The 14,119-nt window shown below is 36.2% G+C and overlaps 1 protein-coding gene across 5 annotated transcripts in view; it reads left to right on the forward strand.

Moving 5' to 3' along the window:
- The window catches only part of MAPK8 (mitogen-activated protein kinase 8), a 48,751-nt gene extending 37,225 nt beyond the window's left edge, over window positions 1–11,526 (forward strand). For 3 of the 5 annotated variants that reach the window (XM_052798992.1, XM_052798993.1, XM_052798990.1), the window contains exons 7-12: window positions 3,325–3,396; window positions 5,393–5,575; window positions 6,406–6,530; window positions 7,510–7,573; window positions 9,507–9,584; window positions 10,587–11,526. In XM_052798992.1, the coding sequence (XP_052654952.1) occupies window positions 3,325–3,396; window positions 5,393–5,575; window positions 6,406–6,530; window positions 7,510–7,573; window positions 9,507–9,584; window positions 10,587–10,732 (668 nt within the window). In that variant the 3' untranslated portion in view covers window positions 10,733–11,526. Of the gene's footprint in view, window positions 1–2,900; window positions 2,973–3,324; window positions 3,397–5,392; window positions 5,576–6,405; window positions 6,531–7,509; window positions 7,574–9,506; window positions 9,585–10,581 lie in introns of all 5 variants that reach the window. The other 2 variants (XM_052798991.1, XM_052798994.1) reach the window with 2 other exon arrangements.
- Window positions 11,527–14,119: the final 2,593 nt, after the last annotated feature.

Consider the following 14,119-nt stretch of genomic DNA (forward strand, 5'->3'; position numbering starts at 1 on the left):
CTAGTTTACATTTTTCTCTTAAATACTAAACAATTTTGAGTTGCAAAAGTGCGAAACATTCTTTCCACGAAAACGTTGCTTAGGTTATTACTGGAGTTGAATAGATTGTGTTCTAGAGCACCCTGTCGTGCTAGTGACAATCCGGTTCCTTAAGCAAGCATGAATTGTGTTGTGCGGCAGAATATGAATAAAAAATTATTTTCATATGAAAAACTATCACGTCTTCCAAAGTCAAATACATAGTCTTTGAGTTGAGAATGACACTTTTGGAGAATGTAAAAGTAAATCTGTGGGCTGAGTCAGAAGACAATTTGCATTTCCATGTGTACTGTTGTCATTAAAAAGCTATTTACATAAACTGTTACTCTTCTCAATCACTGCCTGATGAGTTCCTCATAGTGGAGCTCCCCTGACAGGGAGGCAGGTATCAAGGATGTGCTTACAGTAAGAACCATGGGCTGTCCAGGATCCTCACCTGTTAGCATTGATGCCTATTTTAGACTTTTAAACACATAGTTAAATTAAAAGTTAACTTAGTTTTGAGTTAAATATTGAAAATTGGCAGCTAACTAATGGTTAACATCAACATTTATTTTAATTGAACAGAGTCATCTGGCAACTTTATGTCATTTCAGTGCCCTGCTGAACTTAATGTGGGAGGATTGCAATATATGTTTTGATGACTGAGATATGTACTGCAGAGTAGTATTCTTTTGGTACTATACTACGCGTATATGAAATCTTTAATTGTTTTAAACTAGCAAAGATCTCAGACAAACTGATTATAGAGTTAACTATTACATAGGTTTTAATACTGAAGGAGATGAAGCACATTTGGGTATACTACATTAAGAAACCAGGTGTTGCAAACTCAGAACTGAAGGACACCAAAACTGTTTGTGCACACATAGCTTAACATATTGAGATTTATGTGCAGTTAGGTGCATGATTATCAGGAAGGAAGCACTGAAAAGCAAGGAAAGCCCCAGACCATCTGAAAAAACTACTTTTAACTTTCCTAGTATGTACAGTGGGTTTGAACTTCATTTTCACTTGGTATTTTTTCTCTTAGCATTATAGAAAATAGTAAGTTCACTCCAAACAGGGTTTTTGAGAATAAAATACAGTCTGTATGACAAGCAGTAGATTTTTAAAAAGATTTTTTCAAATCTGTAATGAGATTTTACTCAGTCTTCTATAGAAGTATTCACAGGAGCAGTCCTCAGTGTACAAGTTAGTCTAGCTTCATAAAAAAGTTAGAGACCTGTAAAGTACAGGTTTTGTTTGATTAATGAAAGCAGCAAACCAAAACATCCCCAAATGTCACAAGTTTGGTTTTGTAGGGTGACCAGGAGAATGGTTTCCAATGTTTTTCTTCGCCTCTGATGTAATTTGTTGTCTGAGGCATGAAGGTAGGTCATTGCCTTGCATTATTTCTGTTCCCAGACTTCTCCATGCAATGATAGGTGTTGTTTTTATCATGTTGGGCACAAACTAATTACAACAGATTTGGGTATATTTTAGTTTGTGATGGCAGCAGATTGTTTTGCAGGTGAAAAAGTCAACATTCAGAATTTTATTTTAAATGTCAAATGCAAAACTTGGCTTCAAATCTTTGGGTCTTTAAGCCAAAGAATATATACTTTTCTTAAGTATTTGAAAAGAGTTTTTAAAGAAAAAACACCACTAATCATAAAATGTTGACAATAATTTTTTAAATGAACCAGGCCCTTAATTTTGACCTATTAATATGTACAACTATGATCTCCTATCATATGATTTAGATACTATTTTAGAGGAACTTGTAGATAAGGGGGAAGGAATATTTTCAGTAAGCAGCAATATTGTTTGCTTGACATTGTTGAGCTCCTTCAGAACTTTTACATATGATTTTTAGTATACAATTGTTCTCATTTAAGTCCACTTCTTATCTGCTTAATTGAAATTCCAGTGTCATGTTTGACATAAAAGTATTCATAATAATACAATTTCATTATTATGACTTCAAGAAAACTTTTGCATACAGAGTTAACAGTATCTCTGAAAGCAACCATTAAAGAAATTGGCATACCTGTAAAAGAGTAAATTTGTGCATCTTTGAGTATGTCTTCCAAGTAATTTATTTTAAGGTTATGTAGAAAATGTGTATTTCATACCAAAACAATTTGCTTTTGAGTTTTTCTTTTGTGTAAGATGTTATTTCAGCATAACTGAAGAAATATTTTTAAACAAATAATTTTAACTGAAAATCTTCTAGGAGCATACTGATATTGTCATTAACTGATCCTCTAAAATTCTAAGTGATCTTTTACTGATTGTGTTTGCTTTTTATTTAAAGAGAGAGAGATGCATGGTAATCTGATCTATAGGAAATACTTGATGGCACATTTTAATTCCTATGTAATAACCAATTAATTCTCCTCCTAAAAGTGCAAACTGTTTAGATACACAGTATTTTTAAAGGTCAGTTTATTTTGCTACTTTTAAAATTATTCCTACAACTACAATGGAATTACTTTCAAGAAATAAAGTGATCTTTGGTGCTCCGATCTAGTCTATTGCCAGAGGTAGCTTTGCAAGCCTCCGAGCTTGCAGAAGGGCTTTACTCTGCTTGATTCCTGTGTATCTCTCTCTCTCTCTCTCTCTCTCTCTCTCTCTCCTCTAGCTCTTGCTCTAGCCCTTTGTTAAACAAAAGGATGTTTTTCTGCCTTGTATTTGAGACAGTTAAAAGCTAATCCTTATATACAGTGTATTTTGAAGTGTTTTCATTGATTAATGTAAAGACTTGCTCTTCTTCCTGTGCTGTCTCTGCAGTTTATAGGATGCAGTCATGTTATGCTTCTTTTAATTTTAAATGACCGTTTGCTTTGCTTTTCCTTCTTTTTGTGCTACAAACATAGTGGATTTATGGTCTGTGGGGTGCATTATGGGCGAAATGGTTTGCCACAAAATCCTCTTTCCAGGAAGGGACTGTATCCTTGTGCTGCTGCAGCAGGTTGAATTAGTTAGGAAGTGATTAACCTTTTTATTGATGTTGTGTCATGCAAATGCATATTGTACAAGTTTGTTGTTTTTTTTTTTTATTAAATGAACATGGATTTTTCTTGTGATAAAAAAAAATTAAGAACTTCATTTATATTCAGGCTGCACCTAGCAGTAGGACATAGTCTCTGCTGGTCCTGTAGTTAGCATACATTCACCTTCACTCATTTTCATTACACACGCTTTTTATAGTCACTTCATGTGTGTGTGTGTCTAGATATTTTTATTTACTTTATTTTAATAACTATCTTTTATGTTAATATCATTGCATTTTGTTTTCAGTTGACATTTGGTCAGTTGGGTGCATCATGGGAGAAATGATCAAAGGTGGTGTTTTATTTCCTGGTACAGATCGTATCCTTACCTTTGGCCTAGGATGTAGTTGTAAAAGGTCAAAAGATACTGCAGCAATATAGTTCCAGATTAAGGTGGTTCTAATCTTTAAACTACTGGTTTTAAACTGCCTTTTCAAAATACAATTTGTAAGTTCATTATTTTGGTTCCAGGAAGCTGCAAAAATGTCTACAGTTATACCATTTAAAGCAAAACCACAACACGGCATTAATGTGTATGACTGTCTTTAGAGATTAATACTAAGCAAGATGAACAAAATACCACTTGGGCAAACAGGCTTCTTTTTCCTTTTTCCTTTTTTTCCTCTTTTTTCTTTTTCCAATTTAATATAGTGTCTATCCATTGCTTTTGGATGTTGTCACATTTAAGACAGATTTTTTTGTTGTTTTGTTTAGGTGGTGTTTTACTGGTTCACATGCATTGATTTTTGCTTTGGAGATCATTTTTATGTAATAACTTACTAATCTTTTTTAGTACCTGAGCATGTTAGCAGTTATTAGTCTTTACGTTTTGTAGGAAATGTTTACAAAAAATTCCTAACCGGCTTAATTAGTTACACTCTGGAGTTCTATATTTTTGTATGCAGAAATGATCCTGCAAACAGCTTTCAGAAATATCTGGCACTTCTGTCTTTCTATTCCATGAATGGCTCGGTGGTATCTGTATGGGTTGTCCTGTGAGCAATACTTTAGACAAAGGGTCTGCTCCATGCAAATAGAACTGAAACCTCTGGATCATTGCTGAAATTAGTGGATCGAGTTGGAGCTTGGCATCTTTTTTGTTTTACTAGTAGTTACCCTCTGTTTTTTTAGATGCCATCAGAAATCTTTCCTGCTTTTGCTGCAGGTTAACTGTTTAATAATTGATATAGTACCATTTAGGGGTGCAGATAGGGTGAAGATTTTGAGGCGCAGTGAGGAGATCCAGGGCGTCCTTACTTTCACACAGCTCTGTCATTGCATGAGCTGCACCATGCTTAGCTTTATACATCTGGTTTGATAGCATGGCTTTTCAATTTAGGCTCAGTGCCATACTATGCAAATACTTTTTTTTTCCAAGGCCTGTACTAAAGCACTGTAGAGCTTGCAAATCCTTATATAAAGGTCTGCTGTTAAGTTGTAAGAACATAAGAGGGGGCCTGCTACATCCGAGTGAAGGTTTAGGTAGCCCAGTATCCAGTCTTTGGTGGTAGCTGAAAAAAAAAAGTTGGGGAGGATACATGAATGAGATAAGCATATATAAAATTTTTTATCTGAGCTCTCTCCTAGTATCTAAGCATCTTCAACTAGGAATTCCTGAGCCAAACGTTGCTTTTTTTTATTCAGTAACATGTACTAAATTATTCTGCCGTGAATTGGTCAATCTCCCCTTTACCTTATGTAAACCTTAAGTTCCTTAAGTGTCCTTGAAACTCTTTAACTTCTGCATTCAAGTCTCTGACAAAGTTGTCATTGACCTGTGTGGGCTAAGATTTCATCCTTTGTATGCCCACTGGTGCTCAGTGTTGCATGTCGTTAGTGAGAGGTCACTAACTTGGGACTGTCTGGGACTGGGCTGAGGTATCAAGATGAGAACGAAGGACGAAGCACTTTCACAGGGTAATCCTCACAAGTGCCTTGGTGATATGTAGTAGCTTGACTACTGTGAATACGTGTTCAGATCAGGAAGTGAGTTCTTCTCCAGAACCCAAACAACGCCTTTATTTAAATTCATTTAATACATTTTGTGAGTCTTACAATTTTCTCTTGTTTCTCAGAAGTATATCTTTTGCTAATTAATTATGATTTTGAGTAAAATACATGTTGCCTTGACTATGCTATCATCAAAGTCTTGCTTTGTTTCACTGTTTTCTCTAAGAAGGTAGTCCGAATTAATGATGAACTTGATATTTTATTATAATTTTCTGTGTTCTCTCTGTTGGTTATTTCATGTGGTTTTAACATAACTTTCTAGCTGAAAAATAGACACAGTGTTTTTCTTAGCTGCATAACCTTAGATATTGATCAATGGAATAAAGTTATAGAGCAGCTAGGAACACCATGCCCTGAATTTATGAAGAAATTACAGCCTACAGTCCGAACATATGTGGAGAACAGACCTAAATATGCTGGATATAGTTTTGAAAAACTCTTTCCAGATGTCCTTTTCCCAGCTGACTCTGAACACAATAAGCTTAAAGGTAAGGTCTATCTTCTGTGTTCTGTATACTTTAAAAGTTTTAAAACTGTGATATATTGAACAGAAATGTACCTTGGTTTTGTTCACTATAAAATCATCCCACTAAGGATTTAAGTATTACAGTATTTCTATCATGGGAGTGGATGAACGTGCTGGTGTGTGCTTACCTCCACTTTCTCACTTCTCTGAAACAGCTCCTATTCTGGGGATACCTTTATAAAGAAAAGTAAATACATATATACTCCTCTCAATCACAGATGCCAACATGATTTAGAGAAGAGTGGGGGGACAGTGGAATAGAAGTTGTGTGGACAGAGCAGATCTTCTTTCTCTAGGGGTGAAAATAAAGGTTTTATATTCATAAAACATATATATCCTGTAGTTACTGAAATAACTTACTGGTTCTAAGTGTCACCTACTCAGTGGAGTCACAGACTTATCATATTTTCTGTGGCTAACAGTTTGTGACAGTTTTTCCCCCCTAAACTGTAAGAGGGGGGTAGTAGGTGTTTGCCCACTGCTATTCCAGACAAGGCTGTACTGCCAACTGAGTTATATTTCACATCAGGATGTCACACTAAGGAGCACTGTGTGCTGAAAATGTATAGTGAAACATGTCCAACCCCTTTCCCACCTGTGTTAACTCTCTTCAATTTTTTTTTTTCCCCCATCAAATGGACCACTTTCCTAAACCCCAAATTATGTGAGGATTGCACAGATATTAAACTGGAATTTGTTTGCTTCAGCTCTCCTCTCCTTATGAGCTTTGAAATACTGTATTATGTGCCCTATATATGGAACTAGTCTAAATAGAAAATTTCACTTTTGCAGCCAGTCAAGCAAGGGATTTGTTATCAAAAATGCTGGTTATAGATGCTTCTAAAAGAATCTCTGTGGATGAAGCCTTGCAGCACCCATACATCAATGTTTGGTATGATCCATCAGAAGCAGAAGCTGTAAGTTCTTGTTTTAGGTCTCTGATTAGGAAGGTACTGTACTAAAGCAAATGTGTTATGATGCTTGATATAACTGCTGAAAGAAGATTATTGCATGATCTACATATTTCACTAGAAGCTTAACTGAGCCGTAATCATTTTTATTGACATCGATAGACATGTTTATTAGAAATGGTATTAGGAGGGGGCACAAACTGAAGTACCTATATGTCTGTGTATGTGTGTGTTCATATATAATTGCATATAATCTCCTGGACATATAGTAGTGTATCTGAAATCTTTTCTATGGGGTTCTAATTTATCGAGCTTCAGTTGTTTCAGTGTGGTTTGATTGCCCTTGATAGGATTCTGAGGTATTTACTCCTGGGCAAGAGAAATATTTTCATTAGTTGTAGCAATTGATAGTACTCTTAAACTAGAAAATAAGTGTTTCACCAAAATCTTGAGTACAAGATCTTGAGCTTTCAATTATTAACAATAATGAACATAGGGATTAATTGAAAAGTTTTCTTAAAAAATCAATTTTGGGACAGTTTCAGCTTATGAGAAGTGTCAGTTTTTTAAAAGAAAGGTGGTTGGTGATGGCCCACTAAGAATAGAAAAAAATGCTTGATGTAAATGGTGCAATTAGAATTCTGCTGATCTGTAATAGCTAGAGGGAAAATATAGTAATTAACAGTAAGTAGGTAAAAAGGGCTGCTTGGGGAGGAGACTGCTGCACTTAGGAGCTCTTTTACCAGACTGTTCAGTTTCTATTTTAATTATTACAGTAATGTAAGCAAATCTGTTAATCAGAAGAACTTGAAAACATGTAGCAGCATCTAGAAAATAGGCCAAGTCCAAGTATGAGAGAATATGTGACCATGTAAATACAATCTAGTTAAATCAGGTTCATATTAAATGCTTGCTTTCATTTTTCATTTATTCTGGTTTTGTATCCCCTTTGATGGCTTTATCATGAGTTAGTTTTGTTTTTCAGCCTCCACCAAAGATACCAGATAAGCAGTTAGATGAGAGGGAGCACACAATAGAAGAATGGAAAGGTAAGAAGGGCATTTTAAGTATAATAAGGCTTTTAGGAGCAGGCTGGGCCCCAGCGATTACTGTTATTAAGGTTGTTCTGAGCAACCTAATAGTATTTACTTAAACTGCTTGGAATGGCAAGGAAATAGATCATTGCTTCACAACATCTTAATTGTTGGGACACTAAAAATTTTCCTGCGAAGGTGCTGATTAAGACCTGTTCATTTCGGTCACCTTTTGCAAACCCTAAGGCAGCATTTTTAGGGAGGGTATCCCTTCTGGACAAACTGCTACAGTTGATAAAGATGGAGGAGTTTGAGCAATGTAAGTCTGAAGTAGAAGCACTAGTCTTCAAGTGAAGAGGGTATTAGCCATAACTGTACTCTTCTAAATCAAGCAGAGGATTTAAAAGAAGAAGCCATAGGGAGTGTTAGTAATGGGTGAGATAGTGAGGTTACAGCCGGTGTGGGAGATGCTGATGGTTATCAGCTGTGGCATCCTGAGAAAGTAGCTGGGGTTGAGGTACGGAACGGACTGTAGTATGACATAAGACTTGTACCTCCAAGAGCATGATCTTTAGTGTTCAGTACTGGTTTAGTATCTATATTTCCTGGTCATATATGAGGTGCAAAATGATAAAGTATAAGGGGAATATCTTTGTTACTTGTAAAGCTTGTGCTTTGTTTTGAAATTGCTTCTAAAAGGTGTGGTATTATTGCAGAGGTTCTAGTGCTGAGAAAAAATGCAGATCCGGATTGCTCTGCAGGCTATAAATGTTGCATTTACGCAAGAATTGAGTGCATTGAGCAGTCTAATACTTTGTACTGAAAAGGTCTAGGAAGGGATATTAGACCTGTATAAACTTTTTATCCCCTGAGGAAAAAAAGCACAGAAAATGTTTCATGAATCATTAGTGACAGTTCATTGTGTTGGCTGGTAATGGACACAAGTCTGTAAAATCTAGTACTACTACGCTTTTAAGTCGCTTTCTATTAGAAACTGAGTTTTAATTGTGAAGGCAGAGATAGGGAGAATTGTGGAAATTCTCTTACCATCCTCCTTCCAAGCAAAGTTACTTCCCTTTTGAAGTGGGTGTGCTTGAGGATATTTCAAACAATATGGAGTTTACTTTTGAGACTCCCACATTCCTTGAAATTATAATTTTTAAATGTTTTTTTTCTTCCAAACTGTTTGTACGTTGCATTAGTTTGCCAGTGACAGATAAGAAGTAGTATTCCGACAGTCAGCTCTTATGAGTTGCATTTAACATGTTTAGTCCTTTTCTTCTATTGTTACTTCTGTAGATTCACAGCTGAAGTCTTTTCTGGGTAATAAGCTGCCATTAGCCTAGAAGCCTTCTGGCCAGTACACAGGGTGTATGATTGATTCATGTTACAAGCACTTCTGACCTGTTAAAGGATGAGGAACTTCTGTAACTGGAAGATTAATTTGCTGCTTTCATTTGGAGTGGCTACTTATATGCCAATATTGTATTCCATTTCATGGTGATCTGGACCTTTAGATGTTGTTGCTGAGGACATTTAGTGGCAAATGTGTGTTGGGGGGATGGCAATGCTGTTTTGGCTTGTTCCTACCTGTTCCTTTGAAGACTGCTGATCGAGTTTTATCTGTACCAAAGAAGCCATTGATAAAAAATGAGTGGTCATTAAGACTCGGTTTAACCTCAGGTCCCCAAGCAGCCTGGACAAGAGTCTTAGAGCAATGTCAATGTGTTCTCGAGAGTGCCAGGCCATTGTAGGTCCAACAGGAAAGAATTTTACATTTTTATATCACTTGCCAGTTGTTCTGTAGCCTACAGCCTGTTGTTCAAAAAAAATTCTGAAAAGTAATAAAACTATGAAATTTAAATGCACGTTTTAATAGGAGATACATTATCAAGCCGGTCTTGGGTTTGCAAATTCATTTTATGCCTTCCCTTCTCTGCATTTTCAGAGTTGATATACAAGGAAGTCATGGACTTGGAGGAGAGAACCAAGAATGGGGTTATACGTGGACAACCAGCCCCTTTAGGTTGGTTACAATAAAAGCACAGTACATTGAGTTGTAGATCAGGAGGGAGTAAAGCTGTTCAAGACATCCAAGAGTAACCTAACTCAAAAATATGGCTCTTAAATGACCAGTAACATCTTGAATTCTCTTTGAGATATTGCTTATTAGAATGAAATGTATGGGGTTGACATCTTTTTTTATTAATCTGGTAAATTCCTCTATTACTGTCCCCGCGTAACTGATGCTTCATTCATTTCAGTCCTCAAGAAGCACCTTGGTATGTACTGGTACTCTGTTGCCATAATCTGGTTAGATGTGTAGCTGGTACAGTTTCAAATAAAGCTACAACCACTACTTAGATCTATTAAGTAATGAAACAGGATTTCTAGGTTGGAAAATTGTAGAATGCTTTCAGAAACTGTTGCTGAATTTTGGAGCAAAATGTGCCCATTAACTGACTGTTGATAGGACTCCATTTGCACTGTTGAAAAATTATGGCAAAAGTTGGGCAGCTGTTGCTGATTCTGCTCAGAGTTCACTGAAGTCCAGACTCTGAAAAACCATTGCATATCTGAGATTGAATGTATGTGATGTGGCTGGACACCAGCTATTTCCCAGCTTGAAGGGGGGATCTGATGGGCAAAAAACCACACCCCTTCTTTCTGTATCAAAATACATAGATGTATTCTAGCTTTGGGTCTCAACATTTCGTAGGGTATCTTGGCTCTGGCTTTATGAAGTACTATCTCTGTTTGTGATTTTTAACCTTCAGCCATTGGCATTTACTGTAATTTGACAGGTGTTGTGCCATGTCAGTTCTGTGGTTCTTGACATACCATTCATTAAGCCCCACATTAAAGACTTGAGGGTTTTATTTACTGTGACAATGGATTAAGACGCATCTCTTCAAACTTGCCGAAACAGGGGAAAGTAATGACTACTAGGAAGAGACAGACTAATGCAAGTACTGAACCGTGCAACTGTATCTGCAACTGATTTGCTGTTTTGTTTCTCATAGCACAGGTGCAGCAATGATCAATGGCTCTCAACATCCATCTTCATCGTCATCTGTCAATGATGTGTCTTCAATGTCAACAGATCCAACATTGGCCTCTGATACAGACAGCAGTCTAGAAACCTCAGCTGGACCTCTGGGTTGCTGTAGATGACTACTTGGTCTTTTGGGGGGTGGGAGGGGGAGTCCTTTTAGTCATTAATAGGGCACCTTTAAAATTCGGTGGTATTTTTGAGTGTTTTTTCAAAAATAATCGTAGAATTCATCATAAAGTGCTGTAATTTTAAACTGTAAGTTGTGTTAAAAGCAGCCACTTTTTTTGCTGTAATTAACTGTAAGATATTAAACCTCATAATTTTTATTGTGGTTTTAAAATCTGCATATTTGCTTTACTATTATGCTGCTGATCTTTTTTTACTGAATTTGTAAGATTTGTTTTATCAAAGCACATATTAATGTTGTGGTCATTACCATATAATGAATTATTTAAGATTTTATAGGTTTTCAATTTTTTAATTAGAATTTATTCCAGATGTTTTGTTCATGATATCCTTCAAAGTTTTATGCTTGGTCATATGTCTGTGTCCAGGTGGAGGGGGAGAGAATTCAGTGCAGCCAGCTGTAGTTTTGGGCATACTACTGTGGTGCTGGCAGTGAACAAAATCCTCTTTTATTTTGGCCACTTGCCTATAACACTTCAGCAAAAGCAACAATTAATGAATTTTTTTAGAGAAACAGTATACAATCCTTTGCAAAGTAACCTCATCTGAATGGTTTTATGAACTCAAGAAAGCAAAGCATATCTTCAAAGCTGCAGAAATATCTAGCCTAACAAAGTAATGTGATGTTTTCTGCAGACTTGTGGCATGCCAAATCTTGTGATCACCATAAAACATGAGGATACTTCATGAATAATACATTGCAATGCAAATAAACTGTTTACTTCTAGCTTGTAGCCTGTTTTTGTACACACAAAGCGAAGTGTATCCGGGATGTCTAGACTGCCAAGAGGGAAAACGAATATGCTGTAGCTATACTTCCATGTAATATGTGATTTGTGGGAGTTTTGTTTCTTACTAGTTTTGTCTACTAAGGTGAGTGATTTTGGGGGTAGAAGAGGGAATGATGTGAATGCAGTAGGGGCAAAACTTCAGCTATTCTTTCTCCACCAAAAGTAACTGATTGCTAAAAACCATTAAGTGGTAGGAGAACCTCAGGATTTCTGTAGCTAATGCATTAAGTGAGCAATATATGCCATCCAAAGGAGGGAGAAGTAGTGCTGTATAAATTAATATTTATCTCTTTCATTTCACCATGAGACCAGTGTAGCAGAAATCTTAATAATGCTTCATTTTAAGTCATAAATATTCAGTAGTTTTCAGCACTGAAGCTCCAGGTTTCAATACGCTTTTTAAACAAAAGATATATTGAAATATATAGAACAGTTACTAAATAGTCATGTAAAATGGTGCTGCTCCTCACAGAAGTATTTTAACTGTTTACATTTTATATTACAGAATGATTTATGTATAACTGACTTAAGTTTATGTATGAGTTAAACAATCATTCACAATTTATTCCTTTGGAAAATGCAGATTTTTAGTGAAGCTAGGCTGTATAATTGATTGCCTTGTGTAGATGCATATTTTGTGTAGTGAATTAGAATGTGAAGAGGAATTTAAATTAGTAATGCTCACAAAAATGAGCCTTTGAAAATACAGAAGTCTTGCCAGGCACAGAGCATAAGCAAATAATATAACTGGCTACAGAGGTCATCCAGGAATGACTGATACTCTTCATTGTGGTTCCTTCTGCTTGTTGGGTTAAATAGGTATCTTTTTGAAGTTCTAATTGAAAGAGGAAAATTTGTCTTTGTAGTAAGTTTCAGAAAAATAGAAGTGATAGTAATGCTTTCAATATCTAACATGTCTTTTTAAAAAAACATACAGGGTTACAAGGAATGGTAATGTCTCAAAGATGACTAAATTGATAACTGCAGTTGTTTTCCTGGCCTGGCTAGACTGCTGGTAAGTGTTGTGTGCGTGTAATTTTGCTTTCCTCACTTGTATCTAATATTTCAATATTGCCTTTCTAAACCACATTTGTTAAGGCAATTCTTTTTACAGGATCCTGCCAAATTGTATATTACCTCAGAGTAGGCAGGGCGTGTTTGGATTCATCTAGCACCAGAACATAGAAAATCTGCTCAAGTTGAACAGAGACCAACAGAACAGTCTATTTTGTAATTTTTAATCAGAGTTTAAGCTGTGAATTAAGCCAAAATTTTTGGTCATACAACAGTACTCCATTGTTATATAGGGTCAAATGATAGTCTGGTCAACCGAGTGTAATGAAGTTAAGACTGACAAAATCAACTTCTGATGCCTGTAAGTGCTGTTAAGAACAGAATTTGGTAAATATAATTCCTATTTAAATTTATTTTGGACCCCTCTGGATTGCAGTGGTGATTGAAATATTTTGAAACTTTGAAATCATTTTTGCTATCACTTTCCAGTGTCCTAAAGAAAAATTGCTTTTAAAATGAATATTGAGTGAAACAGTTACTAGGCTATTACCACAGTGTGCTATCAATAGTACCTTCACTGAGTTCATAGCTCTAAGGAGAATTGAGCTTTTCTTCTTTTAAGGTGGGGTTAATGAATGGGCGGGACTGTCCACTGCCACCCATTGCAGTGTGAGTGAGCTATGTTTAAAGGCATTATTTCATTAAGGTCAGAGTTTTGCCTGTGGGAACCTAGAGTTCACTTTTGGCACCATCTTCATAACAGTAGTGCTTCCCCTCCCCCTGCCCCCCAGTTGCTTGCATTTTAGGCAAATTAAAGTGATGGCAAATTTCAAAGACAAGAAAATCAGATTCAGTAACCAAATTATCACAACAACATCCTAGTCTTAACTTCCCTTTTTATTTGCTGAAATATAAAAATATTTCAGAGATAGTTGTACACTGCCATAGATAAGCAAACAAATGGGTAGCTAGACTTCAGCTGTGTCTATTGTTATGTTGTTAGATCATATGCTATCTAATACACTGTACAAGTTTATCCTTAAAGTATTATTAAGCTTTATTTTCGCCTGTGATCCAAAATCTTCTCATGGCAACAGGCTTCACTAAAGTGCATGCAACTTTCCTATTCTAGGGCCGTTCCAATCCATTCGGAGTTGGTAGGGATTGAATTACAGGGAGCTGTCTGATTTCTTATGTCAGGTGAGGTTAAAAGTTGGGCAATAATAACGAGATTAATTTCTACCTTCTGTGGTCAGAGATGTGGCAGGCATCAAGGATAGAATAGTTCCTCTTCTTTTGTAGAAGTAGGTTCTTCAAGACTTTGGAATAGAATTGGGGGGGAAATTAGTACTGTTACTGTGTGCTGCATCTCTGCTCTATGAAGTTTTTTGTTGATGCAAGACAATGGGGTCAGAATTGAGGGGTTTATGTGTTAGTGTGTGTGTGAGAAGCTGGACTGCCAGAGCAATACCCATCCATTGGACAACTTCGACCGGCCTGACTGACTAGGTCACC

The sequence above is a fragment of the Harpia harpyja genome, chromosome 10, assembly GCF_026419915.1.
Source record: "Harpia harpyja isolate bHarHar1 chromosome 10, bHarHar1 primary haplotype, whole genome shotgun sequence".
Taxonomy (NCBI): domain Eukaryota; kingdom Metazoa; phylum Chordata; class Aves; order Accipitriformes; family Accipitridae; genus Harpia; species Harpia harpyja.